This window comes from Aptenodytes patagonicus, chromosome 4 (assembly GCF_965638725.1).
Source record: "Aptenodytes patagonicus chromosome 4, bAptPat1.pri.cur, whole genome shotgun sequence".
NCBI classification, from domain to species: domain Eukaryota; kingdom Metazoa; phylum Chordata; class Aves; order Sphenisciformes; family Spheniscidae; genus Aptenodytes; species Aptenodytes patagonicus.
In genome coordinates this window covers 49,855,390-49,882,997 of record NC_134952.1, presented here as the reverse complement: position 1 = coordinate 49,882,997, position 27,608 = coordinate 49,855,390, and the positions used below count along the sequence as shown (strand labels likewise).

The following is a 27,608-nucleotide window of genomic DNA, read 5'->3' as shown; positions in this document are numbered from 1 at the left end:
CTCCCCATTACTGAACTTCTGAAAACACAAGGTCCCTAAATGAAGATAAATGACAGACCGATTTAAAAATGAAATAATCTATAGTTTCAATGCATTGGCTGTTTTCCTTTAACTTTTGACATAAGATTTATCACTAGAGCAATAATTTAACCAAAAAATGCACCAAGCTTTTTTCAAGTAAACCTATTTTCTTTCACGTTTTCAAAATAATCTTCTGGACCAGACTGGATATCTGAGAAACTAGTCAGAATTTCACTGCTATTGTCCAGCTCTCACTTAGCCTTTATTAATAAGACTAATCTTGATATTCCAGATATGTGTATGTGTTCTTTACATTTATACAGCTTCAAACCATGAATATGAGAGAAAAAAAAAATGAAGTGATGAACTATAGCAGAATACCTAATTTTCTGCAATACGTTGCAATACTGACTGCTTTATTCTTCAAGGCTTGGAAATCTGTACTCAGGTGTATGCTACAAAATTTTGCCTAGAAAGGAGTTTTGAAGACAGAAATCATAAATCAGAGAAATTCCAAAATGGGCACATAGATTTACTTCTGCTGGAAAGATTACAGACACTATCCTAACTAAAAGACTAACATTCTTAAATTATTAGACGTTCAAATAAGATAGAGTCAGGAAACAAACATACAAACAAACAAAAAAATTCGTATATAATTGTTTCTCCTCAAAAGAAGTCTATGGGGAAGAAAAGGCACACTGCTAAAGGCACTATTAATACAAGAGAATGCTTCTGTAGCCTCTGAAATAAACACTGAATAGTGATAGCTGAAGAAAAAAGCAGATGAATTGCTTAACTACTACACATATATCCAAATTCAACAGCATACAAATTACCCTCAACTACTACATTCTCAAAATAAAACAATTAATACCAAGCATCAACTGCAGCTATTTAAGTTCATCTACTCATGAGTATGGAAGTCATAGTTCACCAAGTTTCTTCAGCGTACTGTAACAAAAAGCACAGACGTTTTAATGAACAATACAGTATTTCTAGCACAACTGTATTTTTTTAAATTTATATTAGATACCCCTAGGACAATATCTTAAATGCAAGGTTAATATTCAAAGTATGAAATAAAGACTGCATAGCCTGAAATAATTTAATTTCAATGTTTTTCAGCTCAAATCGTGCCGCAAAACGTGACCTGAATAACATTTTAAAAAGTGTCCTTACATTAGTTTTAACATTTGAAGCCAACCAGTAACCTTTTTCTTCAGCCTCTTCACAGTTCACTGCTAAAGCTGAAGAAAGTTAAGAAAAGTACCAGCTGGTCTTCTTCTGGGCCTCTCATTGCAAAACACCTTTGGATACTTTCATAACAAAATGAACCCAGGAATTACTTTCTTCCAGTCTTTTTCAGGAGCCGCACTACCAAAACTTCCTTGGTCTACCTTGGCACCAGGTAGACCAAGTGTCCACACCCAGACATCTCAATGTGTTCCCACCACAACTAACATCTCCTCCCCTTCCTTGCCAAACAGACATCTGAAATGGACTATTTCAGGCACATACAACTACCCTGCCTGCGCTGTACCACAAATACCCACTTCCAAGCACCAGGTCTTGTGACGTGGGAAAACTTTCAGACGTGCTGCTGCAGGGAGGCTATACCCAGCTACAGCAGCAGCAGTGGCATCAGCTAGCTAGAAAGAACAAGGAATTTATCCAGGAAAGTCACTGGCACCCACAGTAGCCATACAGCTCTAGCACAAGTTACTGGTTTATTACTGCTGCAGTCATCCTGAAAGCAGGGAGCAGAGGTAACCTGGAGTCCACCAGTTCTAAGAGGAGGAGGAAAATCAGCAGGGACTAACACATCCTAGAAATGGTTTTCAACAACTTGTTCAGGAGTAATTGGGGATTTCACAGCAAATTTTATCAATTTGGGTCAGAAATTATGGTTCATGAAGTATCACTTTCTGCCCTCTGTAGGCGTAAGAAATTTTATTTGAATTAATGCAATTTTTACATATTCATTATGTTCTCATTTAAAAGTACACAGCACACCCAAATCTGCAAATGCATTCACAAATCTAGCAGCATGGAAAGGCAAAACTTACCCCATCCGTAGCTTTTACTAAGAGATCATAAGTGGTTGGATCTCCTTCTCTGTCGATGTCTTGTGACACACAGATCTGACCAGTACGTGGGTCAATCTGGAAGGCTTTGGATTTTTCATAATAATGAAATCCATCGTAAAGAAAATACTCAATTTCACCAAACTGGTCGGCATCTGCATCTGTTGCCTTGACCTGCAGGGAAACAACAGAGAGAAAAAATGAAGCCAGCAAAATTACTACTCACTCATTCAAAAAAAATCAGAGATACTTTGTTTTAAAGTTACCTGTTTGTGTTGTAAAAGCAAAAGTGCACACACACAATAAATACAGACACACTCTGCTACCTAAGCTGTCTGTCTGCAGTCTGTAAAATAATGACTCAGCTACTGACAGTGTAATTATTGCAACAAGCATGTAAGATCGATTAGACCTGTCTGTAACATTACTTGTTTATCTGTCAATAATTATGTCAATCAAGTGGCTTCCTGTGACTGGAAAAGCCATACACATTAAGCCATGTTAGTAGGCCATACCTTAAGCTACTTTCCCTTCATGTTATTTTTACCAGTGGAGGTAGGTCTTACGAAAACCACGTCACATGTAGATGAGAAAAGTGCTGCAGGACATTCTTACCTAATGTATTTTCTAAAGACTTCCCAGAGCTTAATTTAGTATTTCATTTGAAAGAGGGCTTGGTGGCACGGTAATCCATACAAGCTAAGGACTGGAGGGGGTTTTAATCTCCAGTCCTCTCTCCAAGGAGCCAGAGCTCTATCAACACAACTAAACATGACCGTCACGTGCATGCACAGCACAAAGCAAGAGGTGCACAGACCTCAGTAAGACCCTGTGAGAGGCTTAATTACCTTGTCAGTGTAGTCTTGCATGTAGCTGTAACTGCTGAATGACAAGCAAGCCTAACTTTTTTTCTTTTCAGCTACATTAAGTACATCTAAAAAGCAGCATGAATTCTGCTGTAAATCCCAAACAAATGTTGTAAGTAACCACTTTGAAGAAAGACTTCCTTCAGAGGGATATTCCTCTGCAACCATGTGGCATCAAATGGGAAAAGATATACACACACACACACACACACACACACACACACACACACTAAGTCCTGCTGACAAGGAAAACGGGTGGTAGGAGAAAACCTAAATGGGTGATGGTTAGGGGCTGTAGCAGGGCAATGGTAGCCATTGGGCAGGGGGAGGGGGCTGATCCTGGGCACAAAATGGCTATTTCCAAACAGAAACACATGGCCTCCTCCCCTTCTTTCCTTCTATACTCAGTCTTCTTGTGTTACCAGTGGATCAGACTAGACCAGTATGCTGGATGTACACAAGATGCTTTCAGAAGCCTGTGAAAACCTGGGGTGACTTTCAACATGTTGCATCACCTTCCCTCAGCTGGGTTTTAAAGGACTCGCAAAGCATTACACAAACTCTTTACCTGAACGTGTGATTAAGGCACTGACTAGTCTAGAAAGCACAGAACTCCAATAATTTAAAACCATCAGGTGATTTTAAATTTTAATACAGAACATACCTAAAAGGTTTTTTCTAACACCAAAATTTTTCTTTTTACATACACGGGGGGGAGACAGAAATCAACATACCCGTTAAAATATTTTAATAAATGTTTACCATAGCAATAGGCTTTGCCAATACCATATACACATGCCCTGAGTAAGGAGAGGCTGAGGGAACTGGCTTGTTTAGCCTGGACAAGAGAAGATTTTGGGGGAATTTAATAGGAGGCCCCCAGTGCCCAAGAGAAGGTTACTGGAGAGACAGTGCCAGGCTCTGTCCTCAGGTGCAGGGCAGGAGATGGGGAAACAATGATCACAAGCTGAAGCTAGAGAGGTACTGGCTGGATCTAAGGCAATATTTTTGCTACGAAGATGATTCAGCACTAGAAGAGGCTCCCTGCCCAGAGGGGCTGGGGTCTCCATCCTCAAGTTTTGAGACCCAACTGGACACAGCCTGAGCAGCTGGGGCTGCACCAGAGACCTCCCACCACCCCCTCTATCCCCAGCGGGGCCAAAGAATAAATGCTGCCCAGCTGCATTAGCACCGTGACACAGCTTGCTGTTTCACCAGCCACCAGAAGTCAACTCAACAGGATGCTCGAGTGTGAAACTCTTGGTCTTTGGACAAGGGGTGGATTGGTTAAGGAAGTATTTGATAAACAGAATAGTTTTCTGCATTGCACCCTCAATTTCACAGCTTTCCGGTAACAAAAGATTTTGTGCTGAGTTTGGCTGTTCTCCAGTATGTTCCATTGTCAGAGTTTTCACTTAAATTTACAAAGATCTCAGAAGAAAGTAATTTACAAAAATAAGTAAACCTTAAAAGAGCCAGTATTTTTGGTTCTCTAATTTGTCATTATTGGAGATACTTAAAGGATTTCTCTTCCTCAGCTAGTTTCATTTTCTACTTATTCTTCGAAGAAGATCAATCCTGCATTTCTTCCATCAGCCTACCTGTGCAAGTACAATGCCTGACAACCTTAATGGAGCTTTGGAAACCTTATTATTGCAAAGCCTGAGAGTTAAAACTGGCGGGAGTTCACAGAGGAGACCTGTGCCAGCCGTCGCCTGCACCTGACCCAGGCTGGTAAGGTGAGAGCCACAGCCATCAACCACAGACAGGGCAAAGGCGGGGGTCTGCACATGACTGCCCATACAGATAAAGGCCTGGCATGGTTTTAGGCACAGTTTCACAAAAGACCAAGCAGGACAGGCCAGAGACTATTCCTAGCAATAAGTTTGGATGAGGTCATCCTGTTTTGGGGATGTAAATGAATTTAGCTGCTTGGACACAAGCTGCGCCAGGTCGTTTGGCCTTAGGGCCCCAGAACAGCCCTTGGCTGCTTCTCCTACTAGTACAAACATGGCCTTAAAGACCAGTCAGTGCCTTCATCACATGCTCACTTCTTTGCCCACAGAGGAATTGTTTTGGCATTAAGATACTGAACTGGGACTGAATTAAAACCAAATGAATGAAAACATGGCTTGGGAAGGCTGAAAAGCATCGAAGTGGGGAAAGGGAAACCATGTAAAAAGTGCCAGGGCAAATTATAGAGCTAAAGCTTACTCTAGACCAGTTACTTCCATCAGAATTTTAAAATGACAGACAGCCCAAAAGATACATGTTATTTCAATTAGCTGGGTTTTTTTTTCTTTGTTGGGTATTTTTGTTTGTTCATTTGTTTGTTCTTAAGCACGCTGTGGACGTCTCCACTTCTGCATGGCATGCTTGAGATTTGCTGTATTTCAGAAGAATTATCGCTGGCAGAGATTGCACCACATACTCCAATGCATCCCTTTTTTCCAAATGGTTTCTCAGAGCACTGAAAGCCATTATACCAGTTTCTGGTGCTGCAAATAGAAAGCTCCTCCACAGGAACCCTGTGGTGGCAGAGCCCTTCACGCTTCTTTCATGCCCTTGCAGTTTGCATCCCACGACTGCAGCACAGGGTGCAACACATGGCCACTCCTGACCCCAGTCCAACCACTCGTTCTGGGTAAGTTAAAGGCAAAATTCACATTCAACTTCAGCAGAACAAAGATCCGGCCCTAAAAATGCTTTACAGCTGTATATAAATCAAGTCTACAACACACATATTTCACCAGCCTTATACTTTGTTATTTCTATCACAAAAAAATAATAACACATAAGCCTAGTGTGCTCTTGGTACTCTGCCACCCTGATGCTATGGAACAGTAATTCACTTGGCCCTTATGAGAAAAGTATTTCAATTTATTTCTTGTTCCTGAAATCTAATGCAAGTGACAATACTGAAAGGTTCTGTCTCCCTGTGCCTGCACGCAGTTACATGTGTAAATGCTAACATTTATGTCTGCAATTGAGCATGGGTGATTAAGTATGGGTGTGAAATTTGAGGGTATTGTTAGAAGTTTAGCCCACTATGTTCAGCAACTTGTTTTCTTTCTTGTAAATTATGCAGTCCTCAAACTTTGAACACATACAAAGGAATAATGAATGATGAATTTAAACAAAAATGCTTCCGTTCAAAACAATACAAATTTGAAGGTCTAATTGTGATCAACTTCAGTTATTTCAATCATCTCTCAGGCAGCAGAACTAAGTGGCATCAATTTTTGCATTTATAAAAATATGATCTTTCTCCCTGTTCAAGTCCTTCACATCCATTCAATTTCCACCCACTTAATAGTCTTTTTTAATCACTCACCATGGAACCTTTGATCTGAAGAGGGAAGAATCTGGAATTAAAAGTGAATGAAAAATTCACTGTAGCACACAGAGCTGAGGTTGAATGGCACTATACCTGAAGCCAAGGGAGCAATTAACTATTATTGATGCAAGCTGATTTAGAAGGAGGAACACAGTGAAAACATGCTAAGAAATTCAAGTTTTCAGATACAGATGAAGGGAACAAGTTACCACAGATTTTAGAAATTAAAGCTCACTGTAGTCACAGTCCAAAACACGTCGGGTTATGATAGCATACTGCGCTAGTACCAATCCTATGGAGTATTACAGCAGTTAAGTGCTCAAGAGCTGTGAATTACAGCAGTCCAAACAGGAGGAAATGAAGGCAGCAGCAGGAGTTTTCACAGTGGATTGATCAAGAGTGTTCTATGTCGGCAATATCACAGAGGCAATAGAGCTGAAAGGATTTATATGCCTTGGACATGCGGGAGGCAAGAGAGTACCAAGCTGTAACACCTCTGTTCTGAGAGTTAGGCTGAATATGAGATTGGGATCTAGGAGAAAAGAAAGGGGGAGGAAAAAGAAGGGTTATGCTCACAGGGCCTTTCTCATTCTTTCACTAAATATGTTTTCAATACACTGAGTTGAAGATGCATGTTATTAAGGAGTGTAAACTTGGGAATAAGGAAAGACAGGACAAAGCATTTCCAAGAAACATTTTTAAAAGCCAACAAAAGTCATGGTATGGACAGCTACTGGCTGGACTTCTCCCGTCAGTCATGCTTTCTATAGCCTACATCCTTCAGTCTGTTTGTACACTGTCTAGACTGCAAATCCATCAGAGAAAAAGAAAGTTTCTTCTGTCCTGTTGACACTACCAATAAAGTAATAAATGGTCAGAATGCAGACATCCTCTCAGGAGAAGGAAAAAAGTGGCACCTAGAGAAACGTTATGGAGAACAATTAAAAAAAAAAGCTGATCCATCAATGTGATGCTTAAACAAACAGATTAATGCATGAGGGGAATAAATGGTGGAAACTGGTAGACACCAAAGGGGGTGAGAAGATAAAGAAAGAAAGAAAGAAAGAAAGATAGTCATTTAAAGAGACAGATTAAGACAGTGTTGGGAGTGCAGAAATTACCTTTATTTGCATGTGGAAAGAGGGGCTAATCTCAAAGAAAATAAATGGAACCACTATGTAATTAAGGATCATTAACCTCACCTAGAGGTACACTTTAATCCTGTAACACACGTGCAGGTTCGAATGAAGAAAAAAATGCTGGCAATACACTTAAATAGGAGGGAACAGAAACATCTTGCTCAGTGTTATGCTAAAAGTATGGAGAGACTTTACAGCTAACAGAAAGCAAACATTTGGCAGATCCTAAGCTGGTTCCATTCGCTTCAGTGGAACTATAAGAACTCACAGCAATGGGCAATCTGTCCCCATATTTTACAGGCATGAAACAATATCATCAATAAATAACAAACAAGATTACAGAGAATTGTATCAGCTCCTAAAGCCCAGACTGTTTTAAATACTGATTTGTTTTAAGAGCAAAGTCCCCATTTTGATTTTTTGTTTGTTTCCACTGCTTCAAAATCCTCAAGCATATATTTAACTGTGTCACCCTACCGTTTCAACAGATTAAGATAAATTTCCTGCCTATTGATTTAGATTTCTTCACTTTCTTTCCTAGGCATTATTTCCTGGTTTATCACAACTGAATATATTTTGAAGAGCAGAGCAAATATTTTAGATTATATGCAAAATGGGAGAAATTACCTGCGCACATGAAACCACATCAGAAAATACAATCTTATTAACTGTGCGGATCAAAAGTTCAGGGCTATGCACTTTGCATCCTATGTAAAGACCATTTCTAGGATTTAGAGAGTAGGCAGCCTTAAAGCTGACTGCTTTCCAACGCTGAATTTCACATGTGAGTGACCAGAATTAATTTTATGGCTTTCAGATTGACAGAATAAGAGAAAGAGCAGGCAGTTTGGCCAAATAACTCATGAGAGTGGTCATCTCTGATAGCAATTAAATGAGACTAAAAAAATACTAAATCAATTTTTCATGGCTTAAGAATTGCTCCCACACCACATATTTTGTCAAGTTTACTCCATTTGATTTCAGCTAACCAAGATACAGCTTTCACAGCTCATAAAAATCTGTTTGGGGGACCCTTAATGTCAGAGCTTAAGGCAGATTTTTATTTTGTGCATAAAAAGTACGTTTAATTCTTTCAATTCTACTGATATCATGAAAGGCAAGATAATTGCCAGCAGTCAGTTTTAAAGAAAATCAGAATGTAGGGTAAATAAAAACATACTCCACTACTTCAAAATCATAGAGTCATAGAATCACAGAATAGTTTGGGTTGGAAGGGACCTCTAAAGGTCATCTAGTCCAACCCCCCTGCCGTGGGCAGGGACATCTTCAACTGGATCACGTTGCTCAGAGCCCCGTCCAACCTGACCTGGAATGTTTCCAGGGATGGGGCATCCACCACCTCTCTGGGAAATCTGTGCCAGTGCTTCACCACCCTCAGCGTAGAAAACTTCTTCCTTATATCTAGTCTAAATCCACCCCCGTTTAGTTTAAAGCCATTCCCCCTTGTCCTGTCACAACAGGCCCTGCTAAAAAGTTTGCCGCCACCTTTTTTATAAGCCCCCTTTAAGTACTGACAGGCTGCAAGAAGGTCTCCCCGAAGCCTTCTCTTCTCCAGGCTGAACAACCCCAACTCTCTCAGCCTTTCTTCATAGGAGAGGTGTTCCATCCCCCTGGTCATTTTCATGGCCCTTTTCTGGACCCGCTCCAACAGGTCCGTGTCTTTCTTGTGCTGAGGGCTCCAGAGCTGGACGCAGTGCTCCAGGTGGGGTCTCACCAGAGCAGAGTAGAGGGGCAGAATCACCTCCCTCGACCTGCTGGCCACGCTTCTTTCGATGCAGCCCAGGATACGCTTGGCCTTCTGGGCTGCGAGTGCACATTGCTGGCTCATGTCCAGCTTTTAATCCACCAGTACCCCCAAGTCCTTCTCGGCAGGGCTGCTCTCAATCCCTTCATCCCCCAGCCAGGATTGATACCGGGGGTTGCCCCGACCCAGCTGCAGGACCTTGCACTTGGCCTTGTTGATCCTCATGAGGTTCACACGGGCCCACTTCTCGAGCTTGTCCAGGTCCCTCTGGATGGCATCCCGTCCCTCTGGCGTGTCAACCACACCACTCAGCTTGGTGTCATCTGCAAACTTGCTGAGGGTGCACTCGATCCCACTGTCTATGTCATTGATCAATCAAAATGTAAGACAGGACACAACAGACAGATACAGACATAGGAAAACTACCAGGAAACTGAAAGGAAATGGTTCAACGATAGAGTTACGCTGCTGATGAATGGTATAAGAATAGTCCTGTCCTGCAGACATCACCAACCCAAAATCCAACATCCTTCCAATTAAAGGATGGAAGGACACCAGGCTTGTTCATTGCAATACAGCAATGCCCGATGGCAGACTCCTACCAGCTGCAATTCCACATGCAGGCAACCCAAACGCCACCAGAACAGCTGACCACCACTATTTTGGAAGTATCCGCTATGCCAGACCTTCGTGCCAGGTCCCTGGCTGCGGGGAAGGAGAGGAGCAGCTTGTGTTGGTGGCATGCTCTCAGTAAAATGAGACTCTTCAAGAGTCATTTGGGTGTAATTGTGCCTGTGAGATTAGCACAGAGCTGCCAGGAACACACATCATAAGCCTTTAATTCAGTGCCCTCACTTATAACCCTGTTTGGCAAGAAAATAGCATATAAAATAGAAACCAATGATCTTCACCTCATAGCTGGCTGGGGTGGTACAGACAATGCTGATGCCAAACCTGAAAAGAGTTTTAATAAATACATTACTTCTCTGTATTTTTATCTGTCTGTCTCAACATGCTTCATTACTGCCCATCTCCCTCGTACCGCAGGTTTAACGCACAGAAGCAGGAATAAAGCTTCAGATCTACTTGTTTAAGTCCTAAAGGCGTGAACCTTGACTTCAAGAACAGGAAGTGTTTGCCTGAGGACTTAACAGCCTGTCCTTGAACAGCAACTTGCAGTGACAACTGAGAAAGCCCCACTCCTCATCCTCAAACTGGGCCCTATCTGGAAAGCCACAAACCAAAATAACATCTGGAATTTCAGCTGAACATTCAAGCTGGCATTGACACTCATTTTGCCAACCACCACAGTTACCACATACTCCAAAAACCAAAAAGTAGCAAAATCCTTAGTCCTCATCCTTGCTCTGATGCAAAACATCTCCACTGTGCTACTCAGGTCAATGGACTTGACTAATGTCAATCCTTCTGCTTTCTTTTCACCTCCTATAGCACAGAGACTACCACAGCTGAATAACAGACAGTAAGCACTACACAGACATGACCTTGTTAAGCTCTCCTGCAGCAGTTGCTGATTCCCCCAGGTCACTCCCAGAACTGTCATCAGCTTTCCAAAGGTGCTCATAACTGCTTCATTCAAGTTCCATCAGAAACATTCATTAATTATATCTCAACCACCTTTAAATTAAAAGTACAGAAACTTAAACACAAGCAGAGAGAGGGCTGGATGCAAACGTACATGGGTGTCAAGAGCCTCATCGTAATTCCCACACTGGAGATGTCAACCATATAATCAGGGATGGCATTCAGGCTCCTTAGAAAGTACATGGGTAGGTCAGTCCCAGAAAAACAACACCTAGAAAACAAGAGGAACCTTGTAGCCATGCCACTCCATTTGGAGAGGAAGAGCTGCTCATCCCTGCTCCCACCCTGCTTGTTCCTTCTGTACTCACCACCTTTGGCGTGAAGAAAAAACAAACAACAAAAAACCCCCGCCCCTCTAACATAAAGCCCCAGAAAATGACTTGCTTTTTCTCAGCTGAGTTCCCTACAATCTGGTAGAGTGAGAATTGAACAAGTGAGAATTCAACTCCTCTTCCTTAGCTAGAATGTGCAAAATACCATGCAATGTGCTCAATTATGTGCTCAATTATCATACAAAGGCTCAATGACAGCATGTGGAATGTACTATTCACTGTAACCTCAAGTAAGCATTATGTTTCTTAATTATGATAAGGCTTTTGGCTTTGGCATTTCAAACAGTTATGAAATGGTTCAGCAAATGCATTTTGTGCTTACCTGCATTTTTTTTTGCTTGTGGGTACCCTAATAAACTACAAGGTTTTAAAACCAGGTAAGACTAACCCCATTTCACATATGAATCTCTCATAAAAGATCACACTGATTTTTATCTTTTTAATAACACACTGATTTTTTTTGTAACATTCTGTATCTTCCCTGAGACAAGTAAATGAAAGGAAACATATTTTACTTGATGAACGATTATGAGATTTTAGCTTTTTGTCTTCTCTGCTCTTCTATGTATGTAACTGATGACAATGAACAAACCTGCCAATAAAAATATTGACATATTTTTGATTTACTGCTTTCAGTTAGTCTATAGAAAGCAAGAAAGATGAAAATCATCAGAGAAAACAGCATGAGTACATTACAGCATCATGTTTTCATTCTGAAAACCAGACATCATCCAGCAAGCCAAGTCCAGATCCAGGAAGAACTGGGCATGTCAGTCCATATAGTAATCTGCAATTCATACTCTGATACTAGCCAGAGCCTGAATTCACTCCTATTTAACCCACAAGTTACTGACATGCCTTCAGTTTTGTTTGTATGCCTCCCCCAAAACAGCACGAGCAGCTAAATCCCATTGATGCTAGTCAGGATCCAGAAGCGTGGGAGCCAGGTTTAATCTGGAATTAGCACTGCTGCTAATGCCTACTTATTACATGGTAGAATAGTCGTTAGAAAATGTGGTTTGGGAGCGGGATGCTTAGCTACCATCTGCTACAGGTCCAGCACCTACTTGATTGGTCTATTTGGTCTACACTGCCTTCCATCCTATTGTGCAAATACAACATCATTTATTTTTATTGCCTATGTAAACTGGAAGAAGAGAAGTGAAAAGAGAACATATTTCTGAGGAAGGAAAACTCATTTTCATAGTGACTAGCGAATATTTGTAGGACTAAAGCCTTATTTAATCAAAGTCAAGACCCCTACTTTTTAGTAAAAGCAGCTCCCTCCATTCATTAATGCTGCTCACATACTCTGCTGTAATTTTAGATTTTATAACATGCTAAAACCTTGCTATGCACAGTTAAGAGTTTAAGTACAAATCCATTTTTATTCATTAATTTTAGTAAGCTGCTAAAAGCTCCAAGTCTGAGTACCTCTGCCAAGCAACAGCAGAGCACAATATTCTGTGCTAATTGCACAAAGCAAGGAGTCATGGGTTTAATAATCTAGAATATGTCACACAAATAAGGAAATATTTTGCACAGAAGATGTTCTTTTAATGATCTTGCACTGGAGCATGCTTTAACTTTTGGTGGCAGGATTAATTTTAAAATTATATTTAACAAGATGCTTTAGAAAGCATAACTCAAGGTACTGGCTATCTTGTTGCTTAGGACGTTTTTCCCATTAGAATGCCCTACTAGGAACGCTAAATCGATAATATGACTTTTACTGGCAGCATGTATTATTACGTTAATTAAAATTAATTAGAATTAATTCAATTTTTGGCTTAGATCAATCAACATAATTACTATATTTATACAGCTGTAATGTGATATACTAGCTAACTGAGCCTAAGTGATCAATACATATCCTGAATGCAGAGTAGGTGTGTGACCTCAAACCAAACGCTAATGATGAAAAGATCTTTCGACTATACTCGTGTCTCTAAGACAAATTACAGGAAGATGCTACAAAGGAGAGAAACAAGAACTGCAGAAGCGGATAAGCAACCTTGCACCCAGCTGCCCCTTCCTTTTGGCACTCAGGTTTGTGCAACTGGACTTTGAGTCAGATCAGGGAGATGATCCAGTAAAAGCTCATCATAAAAACTTTGTTATTGGTGCAACATTAGATTTCAGCCAAGTCAGTTTGTGATGCAGCTGACCCCAGGGCAAATGGTAGGAGGGTGGCAGGAAAGTACAGTCCAGGTAGAGCCTAAAAGCTCTTTCAGCAGTGGCATGGACTTAAGACAGGATGAAACTGCACACTTACACGTGTTTGTGCAAACATTTTCCAAGCCCCAAAACCAGTCTGAGCTGCTAATTCCTGCACACGAACCACAATGCTCCAACCAATACTCCTGGCTAGACTGATACAACTATTTATGGAACCACATTGTGAACAAGATCACCAACAGCAGAGCTTAAATCCTCCACTTAAAGAAACAGAATAAAACCCAAGAACCTTTATTTGTATTTAGCCAGATTATTTCAAAACTTCCTTTCCTAGTTCACTTCAGATTCACACTAGCAAGGATCAGTGAACAGCCAGGGTAGAAATCTCTGAAATTGATTTTGCTGTCAGAGAAAAAGGGTTTGCTACTGCACCTTTGTAGTAAACAAAGACCATGCGTGGGCTGCCTAAATTGCCACTTACAAATACACTTGTAAATTGCTGCACTCATTAGGTAAATGTGGTGGTTTAACACAGGGGAGAGCATAGCCTGGCAGGCCAACAGGAGGGCTGCTGTCACTGGAGAAGCAACCTTTGAGATATCGTTACTGGCCCAAAGAGCCCTAGCAGAAGGTTACCTCAGAAAATGTACAGCTTTGCTTGAGCCCAGAGAAGGTCCACCCAGAGCCCACTCCCTCCCACGTGTGTACTACAGCTGTGGCTATTCTATGCATTGCACATGGGTTTTTGCTGAAGCAAGTTGACTGGCTACCACCTTTCCATAAATCAGGAAGGAGTCCTCCTTAAAAAAAAAAAAAAAAAAACAAACAAGTTGATCAAAGCTAGATAGGTTCTTCTGCATTCCTCATGGCATCAGCTTTTGACCTGCTGTTCCAGTTTGTTTACTTCTTCAATTAGTGGTGGGCTTCCTTCTACGCATACTTCTTTTACAAGTATTTATCCTTTTGACTGCTTCCTAAGTCAATGAGTTAAGTGACAATAAATTTGCTTAATTTACCTGTTTTTCAAGGGTGTGTGGATGAAAGTAGGTATTTTGTTTACATCCATTAAGAATCAGGTTTTGTAATGACTGTAGCCAATGGTACTAATGTAGGTCAGATAACAGCAGTATCATTATAATCACCCTATGTTTTTTTGTTTCTTGTTTTGATCACCATGGTGAGGTCCAACACCACCACTTCAAGACGGGCTTTACAGGACACATCAGCGTAGGCAGACAAAGGTTTCTATCACTTTGCACCTCTAATGCTCTGAATCTGACTACTTGTTCAAATAGTCTGCCAAATATTAACAAATATCAAATGCCTTTCACTGTTCAGACCACTGCTCATTTACACACTGGAGCCTTACTATCTTCCCATGTCCTCCTGCAGCTAGGATGACAGAAAAGATGAGCTTCTGTTTCCAGCTCCTTGCTCTGCAAGGTGGTGACTTCACCGTTTTGTTAAAGGAGTCTGACACCATTTAGAATCGGGGGTGGGGGGGTGGGGTTTAGTTTGTTTGTTGGTTTGCTTTGGGGGAGGGGTGCGTTTTGTTTTGTTTTTCTTTTTTCTCCTTATGGTGTTTGTGTGTCCGCAGAAGTCTCAGAACTTCGCAAATCCCACAGGGAATGATCTGCAGATTGTGGCACCTAAATCTCTTCAGAAAGCTGGCCCCTACTGCCCTGTCCCCTTATGAATATCTGTTAATGTGCTTACATGCAAAATCACGCTATTATTAACATCTTCTAACGAGCCAAGCTAAGGTGCTCATTGATCTCAGAAATATGGCCTGCACTACTTTCAGTTATTCCCTGTAAAAGTTGTGTCCCTAAGCACTAAAAAGAATAAACTCTCTCCTAAGGAAAGCATGTATTTTGTGTAACTGGAGTCTTACAAATCATAGCCAATTTATATTTGGAAGTAAGCAGATGAGGGCTCTCTTAGTTCATTTCTGCTTTTATGGAAAATCTAAAACATGGCCAAGCTCACAGCTTGAATAATGTATTCATAGCACTTAAAAAAAATACTTTCATATTTTGTTCATTGTAGACAAAAAATTAGCAAGGGATCTATATATCTCCTAATGATTGGTGCAGAAATGAAGCCTGACACAAAGTACAGAGACGTTTCTCCCCTCCTTCCTTCTAAATCAATTTTTCATATACACACCAATTTTATTTCCCATGTCTCCAACACTGCATGTTGAAGTTTCCAGCTATTTTTGCTCTATTCAAGTCTCACACTCATACAATTTAGAGGCTAGCAGACTACAATGAGCAACAATAAGCAATCATCAGAAAGATCAAAAGGCACAGAACATGCAAAATCTTAACCTCAATCACGTGACACAAAGCAAAATCTGGGATACTGTCTAACAAAAAAAGAAGCCTTTAGTTCTTTATTTGGTCTGAAATACAAAACCTACCAAGTGCGCAATAAATGTGTGTAACTAAACCAGCAATTTCTTCAATTTAAGTTAGCTATATATTTTACAAATATGATTCAGATGGCCCAGCTTTGAGTATGTGGAGGTGGCAGAGCCATTCCCAAAAAGTTAAAGGACATCACCTATGATCCATGATGTTTAAGCAATGATATGCAGAAGCACCACAAAGTCACCACCACTCTAAAGTTAACACAAGCTGTTATAAAGACAGAGCTTTTAAACACTCTCAATATCTAAAACAGAGCTTACCATAAATTACTTCCTGCTCCCAAACTACAAATCCTAATTAGCATTATGAGAATTACACTTATCATTCATACAATGGAAACTCTGTTCAGTGGAGGGCTAGTAAAATTTACTTGATACACATTATCATGCCAACCAAGCCTGACATATCAGTAATGAAAATAATTGTGTGTACACACCCTGTGTGTTCACAGGCTACAGATCTTCAAACGAACACAGTAACATCTAGGTCATTAACACCACCATCTCAGAATTACAGGGCCAGAAGTACCTCTATCACCTTTGCAGACCAGACTGGTGTCTGAATGAAACCGTGAGGTGTACCAGCCTTCCTTCTCCTACGATCCATCTCCGTTCATACAGCCTCCCTGCACAACCCCAATTACATGACGGCCACAAGACCAGCGTGTTACATGCATGCAAGTGAGGATACACAGCCAGATGGTGCATTACATGCACGTTTCATTTGACAACATGACAGATGCACCTTCATTGGATGGGGACCCAGAAGCAGACTGTCCTGCTGGGCCATACTCACTGCACAGCTGAGAAGTTGAGAAACACCAAGTTACAAAAGTTTCCAGGCCAGAACAGTCCAGAGCCAACTAAGAGCGTCAAAGCAAAGAGAAAGGGGTGAGAATAACCAATACTATAGCCACGAACCTGCAGCACCAGTGGATCCCGGCCCATTACAGCTGATCCATTTCAGACTCCATTTACTTTATTCATCAATACCTTTTGCTGCGTGAGTTGAGAGCTTTTAATTAGCATGATCTAATACCTGACAAACCTTAAGTCTTTGCAAAATACACCACATAACAACAGGAACATCGAATGTGAGAGTAGCTCAAGCACGTCTACAAGCACAGAATCATAGAATCATTAAGGTTGGAAAAGACTTCTAAGATCATCAAGTCCAACCGTCGACCCAACACCACCATGCCCACTAAACCATGTCCCTAAGTGCCTCATCTACATGTCTTTTAAATACTTCCAGGGATGGTAACTCAACCACTTCCCTGGGCAGCCTGTTCCAATGTTTAACCACTCTTTCAGTAAAGAAATTTACTGAAAAGAGTAAAGAAAGAGTAAAGAAAGAGTAAAGAAAGAGTAAAGAAAGAGTAAAGAAAGAGTAAAGAAAGAGTAAAGAAAGAGTAAAGAAAGAGTAAAGAAAGAGTAAAGAAAGAGTAAAGAATGCAGCTAAGTTTTATAGTATAACATCTAAGGCAAGCACACTGTGTACCAGCAGCAAATTTTAATTAGTAAAAGCAACAGATGGATTAAGTTCCGGGAAGGAAATGAGAAGGGCTGACAGGGTATAAACTGGCCACATCACTGATACAGACGGAAGCATCCCTTCTGTTCTGATAAGGAATTCACCCACAAACAGGACACTGGAGTCCTGCATAGTCCCTATACTTCTTGCACAGCAGCAGAAGTCAGAGCTGTTTTGAAGTGGGAGATGATGAAAACCAGATGGCTAGGTCCATTTGCTCAGCTCCAGAATTCTCTGAAGTCTTTTGCTTTCTCTTAGGAAAAGGAAATACTCTGTTCTGGGGTCTGGTTCTGAACATTTTGGATGTAGCCCCTTCAGTGATCAAAACAGCTAACTGCAATGAATTTCAACTTCAGCAATCAGAACAGCGAGATGGTGCTGGCAAGTAGAAGCATTCTTCAGTATCTGCTCTGCAGAAACAAAAATTAAAAACATAGCAACTCTGAAAAGAAGTGTATGTCCGACTTGGTGTATGCAGAATTTGTACATCCATATGTTTAGGGAGGATTGAGGCCTCCCTGAATATTCAGACAGTAAGTCTCTAATACTAAATCACTTTATCACATGTGCTACTTTTAGATGATCCATTTCCTATTTCCTCATTACATTTTTCTCAAACTAATGGATAAGACCATTTGTAGCATTGTATTTAAACTATAAACAGACCAGATATTCTTATTAAGCCAAAAGGATCCATGCAGTTTTGTTACATCTATGTGCTAAATTTGTAGCTCTTTAATTTTCATTGTTGTGTAATATTCCTCCATTTTCTGGAGAAAATAAAAAGACACATTAGAATAGGGAACTGCTGAATAATGAGATTCTGCTCTCAATTGCTTCCATCTCTCATGCGTACTATTGCTACCTGTCGATGATGCTAGTTAATCTCAGTTGCCTTTATTGGAGCTTTTTACCACCTGGCCAAAAAAATTGCTTGTTCTTCCCAACCCTCGCCACGTCATTTCATCCCTAGCCCTGGTCCCATCCTTTCCTGTACCTCCACAGAGAGCGGCAGCTCCCCCTCACCAGCAGCTATACAGACACATAGCAACAGTCTCTTCATTAAACTTTTTAAACAAACAGTTTCTTACAGAGACCTGACTCCTGTTGAACTACACAGACGGGAATCACAGCAGCTAAAATTTCACAACAGAACTATTATATTTCAGCCACACAAGAGCCACTGGAGAACATACAGTAGAGAGATGGGGATATCTGGGCTACAGTGTGTGCTCTTTCCACTTTGCACTACTGGTTTCCACTTCACTTGTAAATTCACCAGCATATTTTATTCTCAAGATCTTTTTCCACTGCACAGAATCAGGGCTTGTTTCCTAGTTTCTCCCGCCACATTATAACCTCATTTTTTTCCCTTCCTTCTTTCCCAAGTGAAACTAGCTTTTGAAGGAACATTATAAAGATATAAAACTTCCAGACTGGAGCAGAACGACCGAGTCTTTAGGCCAGGACCTTGTTCCTGGACAATGGCCAGTGCCAGAGCCTGAAGAGCAAGGTGCAAGAACTCCACGGTCAATAAAACTACTCTCTTCCCCTCTCCTTTCTTCTCCTCCCCCATGAAGGATTCAACATAAGTTTAATAGTTAAATAGGCTAATCACCAAAGGTCAGGTTTTTATTCTTTCCCAAACTTCTCTGAATGAACTGTCTTTATTTGTGTTATGTGCATAGATGTCCAGGCTTTCTCCAAAGATGTTAAACTATTCGCCAAGACAAGCCATAGCTACAAATTTTCTACTCAGGAAGCATTTTATCCCATAATAATTTTTTAATTTATGCCTTCTCAGTTTAATGGAGTATTTTACGTTGTTAGACAAGGAGTGAAAAACTCAATCTACTCTGAACTATTCATTATTTCTTTACAGTGTCCCTTCATTCATTTTTCTGGCCAAGATAAACAATACCAATCTTACTTTTCTCTTTCCCATTTCTTAAATGGGAAACATTTGACATCAGTCACAGCTTGAGTTAAGAAGCTGGGCTAACAGATCTACAGACTCCCATCATTCAGCACTGAAAAAAACCCCCATCCCCTTGACTGAGTATGAAGCTGTCATTGGTCAGCACTGTAGAAAAGGGAAACCTCGGCCTCTGACAGTGTCCTAGAAAATGGTGGAGCAGTACCAGTAAAGATCTTTCTCCACTGATGATGATCTAGTAATCCTCAATGTCCATCCATGCTTCTGTCCACAGGGATTGCAGTCAGGTCTCTTGAGCCTGTGGGAACACTGGTAATGACTAATAACTAACCATTGCTAATGATCACTTACTCATGAAAGGTGAAAAGGCATGACATGATCTCTTAAAGCAGAGACCCCAACCAATGTGCCAGAGTCCTCCGCCAAGAAGGAAGGTGGAGCTGGTTGGTCTGCCTTCTTCAGATCTTTACCATTGTGGGAGTTGGCATCAACAGACACCACTGTGGCATACCTCCACAACAACTTCTGACATTTAGATTCACTTCACCATGAAGTAGAGAACTTGCTTAATTGGCACATGTTTCAAATTTGGAAATACACCATTTACTATAACACTAGAGGCATTCAGTGTGCAGATTTAAAGGTAGGATACAATAATGGTGCACAGACCAGAACTGAAATCAACTGATAGAAAGGCTAAAGGATACAAATTGACATTAGGGAATAATGGAAGAACACGTGTGGCCTAAAGCAAGCATGACACCTGTGCAGCTCAAATTAACTCCAGCAGAGAAGGCGGGGCGCAGGGCTTGCAGCTGGAGGAAACCCACTGTCTTAATTGCAAAAGTTAAAATTAAAAATTGACATTTTTAGAAAGTCAGTTCCAAGGGGGGAAAAAACCCACCGTGAATATACGTGTGCTACCATCAAAGAACTAGATTTTTCAGAAAGAGATGAAAACTAAGAATGAAAAGAGAGGAGAGCAATCTTAACAGGAAAAAAGCAGGGAAATAACATTTTTAAATAGGATTCTTCTTATAAGGTATTAAAAAAGACACTTCAGAAGTTTATGAAAGAATAAATTATGCTGAGAGTGATGGGGTTTGGCAAGAAAGCACCTGCTCTACCACAAAGTAAGTGTAGTCCAACTGACCCACCAGCTCTACACATGCACACTTACAGAATTAGAGAAGTCTGCACACTTTAGCAGTCAACTGCTGTTTTGAAGTCAGTTTTTTGTGTGACAGGAAACAGAAACCTGACCTACATGTAGCCACTATGCTCTGTGCTCCATTAAGATTCACAGCTCTGTCATTTGAGCTGCTTTCACATCTGTAACCTAATGCTCCAGCAGCCCAGCCTGAGCATACATCTGGTAATGTCATGCATGTTGCATGCACCAGGAACACAGGTGGGATGATACAAAATGACAGTGTTTTGAAGAAAATGCAGAATGGATTGGAAGTACATCTAGAAATAATTGAACACAGTGACCGTGTAAGTAGCAGCCAAAGCTCATGAACAGTGAGCTGTCTTTAATAATTCTTGGTAGAGCTACTTTACCATTAACACACACTCATAAATAGCCTACATGGAAAAAAAGAAACTGCTCCTTCTTGACAGCAGCTGAGCTAAACAGGATTGCCACACAGCAGGGGATGCTTGCCAAGTACTTGATTATAATAATTATCTGCTAGGCTGTGCAATATGCTCAAAAAGATTTGTAAGCAAGGTAAAGAAGAGATTTATAGAAAAAAAAACCCAACAAAAACCAGTACTTTGTGTTCTTACTGAGTGGCAGAACTTTCTTTGAAGTTACAATGCATTCTCCATCTGCCAGAGCAGCAGTTTCTGAAAGTACTATAAGATGGAACAATAAGATTTAAATTTCTTCTCTCTCACTAGTGACAATTTAAAATGGTTTCTCTGTGTCTGAAAACTGTGCGTAGGAACCGTGGCATTCTTTACTCGCAAAAGATTGCCATTATCAGGAGAAAATATCAGGCAAATAAATGCACTGCTTCACACACACACTACTATTACTACTATTATACTTTAATACAAAATCCAAGCAGACAAATTAAAGCAAGGAAGCGCCTAGAGCTTTTGCCTAGTTGTTGTGCTAGGAACGCCCAATTACAGCTAATGGCAGTTGACTGTGTCAACTCCTTCAAAATATTTAAGCAGTCTCCAGTAAAGCCAAACGAGATAGATTCATTAGTTAAACATAACTAATAAAAGACCCTCCACATCATCTCCTGGTTCTTTTGTCACTTGTCCAATACCAACATCATGGTCTCATTTCCTGCAGCCTTCTCCCTTTCACCCACTCCTCCTCTGCAGGATTCTGTTTACTTCTCCACATTTAGTCACACCAGTTACAGATAAAAGGTTCATAACACTGGCTGCACAACTCCCACTGACAACACTAGTGCTCTGTATGCACACAGTTGTTCATGAACCGGTAGTCAAGTTTAAATCTGCTGGAGCGCTATGTGTTGTACATTATTACAGGTAGAATGGCTGACATTACAGAACAGATGAACTGGCTCTCAGTACTTGCCTGTAACAAACTGAATTTACCTTTCTTCTAATTAGAAATAATGGTGAGAAGGCCCAGCTGTCTTGTCCCAAGAGTAACAGTGGGATTTTTGGGTCACCAGCGGTTCCCACCCCTCCTACATCGTAGCAGGATCATGGTACGCATGTCATACTATACTTGGCCTGGAAAGACATGACTAAAATGTAGCTAAAATAATGTTTCCTTTTATTTTCAGAATAAAACCTCGAATGAGAATAAAACTACAGAATGCAACAAAAAAATCAGGTTTTCTTTTCTAAGTTATCTTCTAACTTCTTATATAATTTCCTATGTAGTTATAAAAAGCTATTCTATATGGCAGTTCAAAAAGCTAGAACTGCAAACTGATCCTCTACTAAATCCTGTGGTATTTTACCTTCTTTTCTGTGAAACAGTACTTACTACATTTCCACTAAATTCCACAGGCATCTTCCATAGGCACTGCTTAAACAGCTAGGGGATACAGCAAAATCAGGAGCTGCTTAGTAATACTCTGCAGGACAGACCAACACTTGAATTATTATGATTGGTGATAATGAATACAAACTACGAGAATATCAACACATGGACTGAGCACTAAAACATAAATGCTGTGCAATTTCATTACAAAAGCAGAAAAGGAGCAAAGGGGAAACTCAGCACAAAACTCCAGGAAAATGAGATGATCAGAGAAATCCAGGCCTTCAGCCTTCAGAGAAAACAAGAGACATATCATGGGTACCAACTGGAACAGTCCTTTGTACTAAAACTGTCCTCAAGACTAATACTGCATTGCCTACAGCATCAGGCTTTTCACAGCACACAATGCAAAGGTCTTTCTTTTCTGATCCCATAAAGATTCATTTCCACCAAATTAGAATAATTTAACCATTCATAAAAAATAACATCAATTTTTAAGATAATTTCAGAGGCAAAAAAATACTCCTTCTGAAGTCATTATGGTTCTTCCATCTCAGCCTACTAGCGGGGGGGGGGTGGGGGCGCGGGAAGAGGCCTCTCCAGTTCAAGAGAAAAAGAAAGTTTAGCAGCCTACATTAATTACACTAGAAAGACAACTTTAAAGCAAAAGAATAGAGTAAATTGAACAAGTCAAAAGGGCAAATTCCTTTCAAATTTTGCTGGTGTGTAAAGAACAGAAACAACTGAAGGGAAGAAAAATGAGCCTTCATGTAAAGACACTGACATCAGCATTATGCATTGCTATTGCATGCCACAGCTTTTCCAGGAAGATGTGCAGCTCCACACACACAAACTCACATTCCCAAGAGCAAATTCAATTTACTATTTGTTCTGTAAATATATGGCCACACACCAATACCTTTTAAAGTACGTAATAGAAAAGAAAGCAAAGGAAGGATAGGCTGAGACAAAAGAAAGGACAAAAAGAAAACTGTAGAAACTCTCTGAAGAAAAAAAATAAAAACACTTTCTAAAGCCACGAGACAGGATAGGAAAGAAATACAGTTAAAGTTTTTCTCACCCAATTCTAAGAAAGGGCAGGAAAGAAGTTACAAAATTCCAGTATAAAATTAATATAAAATTATACTACAGAGATAAAAATGATGAAAACAACAGGATAGCTTCTGTGCCAAAGATAAAAAAAACATGGCAAGATTGCTGTGAATTTCTACTGTTCTGCAGCACAAGGAATTCAGGATTTTAATAACACTTATCATGGTAGCAAGCAAAGGCATTTGCAAAACGTATGTCGAAATCCATTTCCCAGCGTAGGCAATACTCTCTATTACGGCATGAAATCCTGAAGGGCTGATTTGAACTGACCATGACTGCACTCCAACACATTTTGAAACTAACCCCACTATCACCACCTGTGGGTTCCAGACAAACGAAAAGCCTTTTATGCAGGCCAGCATGCAGAAAAAGGTCTCATTCTCAGTATTATTTTCCTGTCTGCAAGTGTCTCCTTTCTGTCCTGCCATCCAATCTGTAACATCTATAGCATGATGAAAAATAAGCTACTCTAGCTTTAGCTTCCCTTCAGTCTCAATGCCTCCCTTAATTACAGAATCACATCTTCAGTGTGTTTCAAAATTCTTCAACTACAATTTTTCACAAACACACACTCTTATACAATTTGTTTATTATAAAATTAATAAAAATATATTTAATACAAAATTTGAGGCAAACTGTTCCGTGGTATAGTTACCCGCCTTTAATAATCTTTCCCCTCACAAAGAATTCCATTATTTTTTAATAAGCTAGCAATACACTGGGAAATTTCAGAAGAGCGATCATTAGCTTTATAATGTCATCACCTTGGCATTTAAAGGAAAAGGAATGCAGACTCTATGCCTTTATCAAGGCTCATTTCACACCCAGTATAGAAAATAACATCACTCCATGGCAATAGTGTCAGCGATAAAATGTGAGCAAAGTCATGCTGGCACGTATTCACCTGATACCTGTGCCCAAATCAATCATGTCAAGATAACTTTCCCAAAGACAATGAAAATAATTACTACTAAGTATTGAAAATATTTTGCAAAATAAAGGGATAAAGACAAGTTATGGGAAACCTGGAACAATCAGGTGTTTTGGACTACAAGTCCCTGAGAGCACTCTGCTTCCAGGCAGCTGCAAGCAGGTGTGACTGCTGCTATGGATGATAATACTACAGACAAAGAGCCCTGCCCACAGCTCAGGCTACCAATGCCCAAACATTGAATGCAACAGAGGAAAAAAAAAAACACATTTCAGGAATTAAAGAAGCTGTAGGATTCATGCATTAAGTGTAAACACTCCCCTTCTAAAACTCAATTCTATGTTTTTTTTATTGCTGGACTTCCAGCAATAAAAGCAAAGAGGGTATGTCAATACTGAATGGAGTAGCTTCAGGTCTGAAGTGAGAAATGTCTCTTGCTGCAAAATACAGTGGTTCAAAACACTCTTCAAGCACATAAAATTAGCACAGAACAGAATTAAATCCTTAATGAATACTCCCTCGTTGTCTAAGCATGTTTGTCAGAGTGAACTCACCTTCAAAACAAACTCAAAGTTCAAAAAGCAAGAATTACATGACAGCAAATGACACAATTCAAAAGATCAAGTGTAGAAGACCACAGTTTTCAGAGAACAAGTCTCGTGATGAGCGTGTTTGCAGTATGTCTGTCTGCTTTACTCTACATGCAGCCCCTCTGCATTCTTTGAAGAATTAGCACTACTGATGGTAACTCCAAAGATCATCTGACTTCATCCATAGGCACATTGGTCATTGATAGACACCTTGGTCATCTTTAAAAGCTTGTCTTCACATGTGTCAGCAAGAGCAGTTAGATAGGGAAGTAAGCTGCCTCTGCTGGTTTGCAGGTAACAAGCATCTACAGTTTTGAACTTTGAACCAGTGGAAATCAGACGAACTTGCAGCAAGATACAACTTACTGCTTGCTTGGTGCCAAGACAAAGTTCTGCAGTGAAACAGCATTTTGCTACAACACTTTAAAGTATGAGTAACACTAGACCCTCTCTATTGCATGCAAAAAGGCTCATCATGTGGACTTCATCTCTGTGCGAAGCTGTAGCAGCTGTCTCACATTAACATGCTTAAACACATAAATACAGTTACAGTATAGATGTAAAGTTACAAACGTTGAATTAATTTTAAGCTAGTATATATACAACTAGTATATAGTATATAGCCCTTTTTTTCAGTAAGCATCAGAATCCCATAAATCTCAGCTACTGCTGAGGTCTTGATCCTTATTTTCTTTGGCTGGGTAATATCTAAACAGATCTGTTTCCCCTCTTTCGGGGGCTTTAATCACTCAGTAAAGTAAGTATTATTATTTTGTCTATTGGGTTAACCTGTCCACAATTACATACTACTTTTATCCAATTTGAAAGGTCACACAGCAGTCATTTTGTGTGCGACCAGATAATGTCATGTGAACAACTGCATTTGGACCTTTTAATGTAAACAAGTGTAATAAGATGTCATTAATTTTGTGGGAAACTCTCAGATATTTCCTTAAGATACATTTGGTTCCCATAAATGACCCCAACTAATAGCACTAGCAACATGAAAACCTTTCTCTCTTCAGACAGGACAAGTTCCTGTTGATGTGCATCTGCACCAACCACAAAGGTACACATCTTTAGTACAGAGACTTCACTTTCTGTAGACTCCTGGTCTTTTTTTGCTTGGCTTCCAAAAGGAGCAGCTTCTTTCACAGTGGTTTCTGACAAAGACAAATGAAGCAGCAGTAACCAGCCTGAGACAGAGAGGTGGTGGATGCCCCATCCCTGGAAACATTCCAGGTCAGGTTGGACGGGGCTCTGAGCAACCTGATCTAGTTGAAGATGTCCCTGCCCACAGCAGGGGGGTTGGACTTGATGACCTTTAGAGGTCCCTTCCAACCCAAACTATTCTATGATTCTATGATTCCTGAAGGTTAAGAAAGAGCAAATAGTAAAAATATTCATTAGTAAGATGCTACAAAGCTATTCCTAACAATCTGGGTTTTTAAGATAAGGACAAACTTAAATTCTTCCTTGTTTTTCAGTTATGTCATATTCCCTTTTAAAACTCTTTTGAGAAGGGTCTCCTTTGAAGCACACCGTATTTGGCTCTCCATTATTCAACTCCTCTATTTACTTACCATCTGTAAATATAACCTCCTAATTCCTGAGGAAGCCAAATAAGAGACTTGACAAAAATTGCCTCTAAGTCTACACAGGAACTGTCAAGGAGCAGGATTCCTCCCAACTGGGCATGTTGCTGCCATAAACACCTCGCAGGGGTTATGGGGCTTGCCCTGAGCTGGTTTCAGACCTCTTTTCAGAAAATCATAGAACATCCCTGCTCTTCCTCTCCACAAAACCACTGGGGAAAATTAAATATAATGGCTTATGTACTGCTAACATTCCTCTCTGCTATCACATAAGAGCACTATTTCCTAGGTATCCAAAACGTGAGTAAGATTTGCACGTGGATACTAGACAGCTGGCTGAACCCTAACAATCCTAAGGTGGTGCTGGTAAAAAAGAAAAGTTGTTAAAAAACCCTACCACCTTTAAAGTATCACGCATATCAAATGTAATCTCCCCACAGAACATTAGGCTACTTGTTTTGGTATTCATCTGAATTTATCATTCTTCCCCAACACTCAGAAGGCCAGAGTGACTCAGAGGGTCCCATTCCTGCCACAGTTGGACTTAATCGCAATGATCACAAGTTATTTCACCTTTAGGCCTCATAATTTCGACTGCAACGGAGCAGATAACTGAACACACCATGGCTTCAAGTCCTGCAAAGGCTCCATCCAGATCCAAACACAGCAAGGCAGCTGTTCAGCAGACACAGCCACTCGGCACACCTCCTCTCAGTTTGTTCCTTTGACTAACTCTCCATTAAATAACAGGTCAAATTCAAGGTTCCTATCCTTATCTTCAGACCTGTTAATTGGAAATGGCTCATCTACTGGAGAAACTGCTTTTCTAAAGTGACAGAACCATCATTTTCAAGTTACCTCTTCAAACGCTTTTTTCCCCATGATGGGCACAAAATATTTGGAGATCATTTCCAGAAGGAATTAGGACAACAGCAAACCTTAGCTTTATCAAAACAGAAAGCAAAACCCATTTCCTTAAACTACTCTTCTGACAGTAACAGCTAAACCAAAGCCAAGTCCCCCCCACCCCCCCCGGCCAAAGTAAACCGTATTTGGTCAGCACCACCAAAAGAAAGGAGAAAGAAACATATCTGCATTCCCTTAGGCAAACAAGCACCATGGCCAAAGGCACCACTAGTTGCTGGAAGAGACCTATGTGTAAGGC

General features: G+C 40.4%; 1 protein-coding gene across 1 annotated transcript in view; it reads right to left on the bottom strand.

Annotated features, from left to right (window-relative positions):
• DCHS2 (dachsous cadherin-related 2) overlaps positions 1-27,608 on the bottom strand; it is a 123,771-nt gene that overhangs the window by 74,913 nt on the left and 21,250 nt on the right. The window contains exon 2 of the mRNA XM_076337533.1: positions 2,091-2,282. Within this exon, the coding sequence (XP_076193648.1) occupies positions 2,091-2,282 (192 nt within the window). The remainder of the gene's footprint in view (positions 1-2,090; positions 2,283-27,608) is intronic.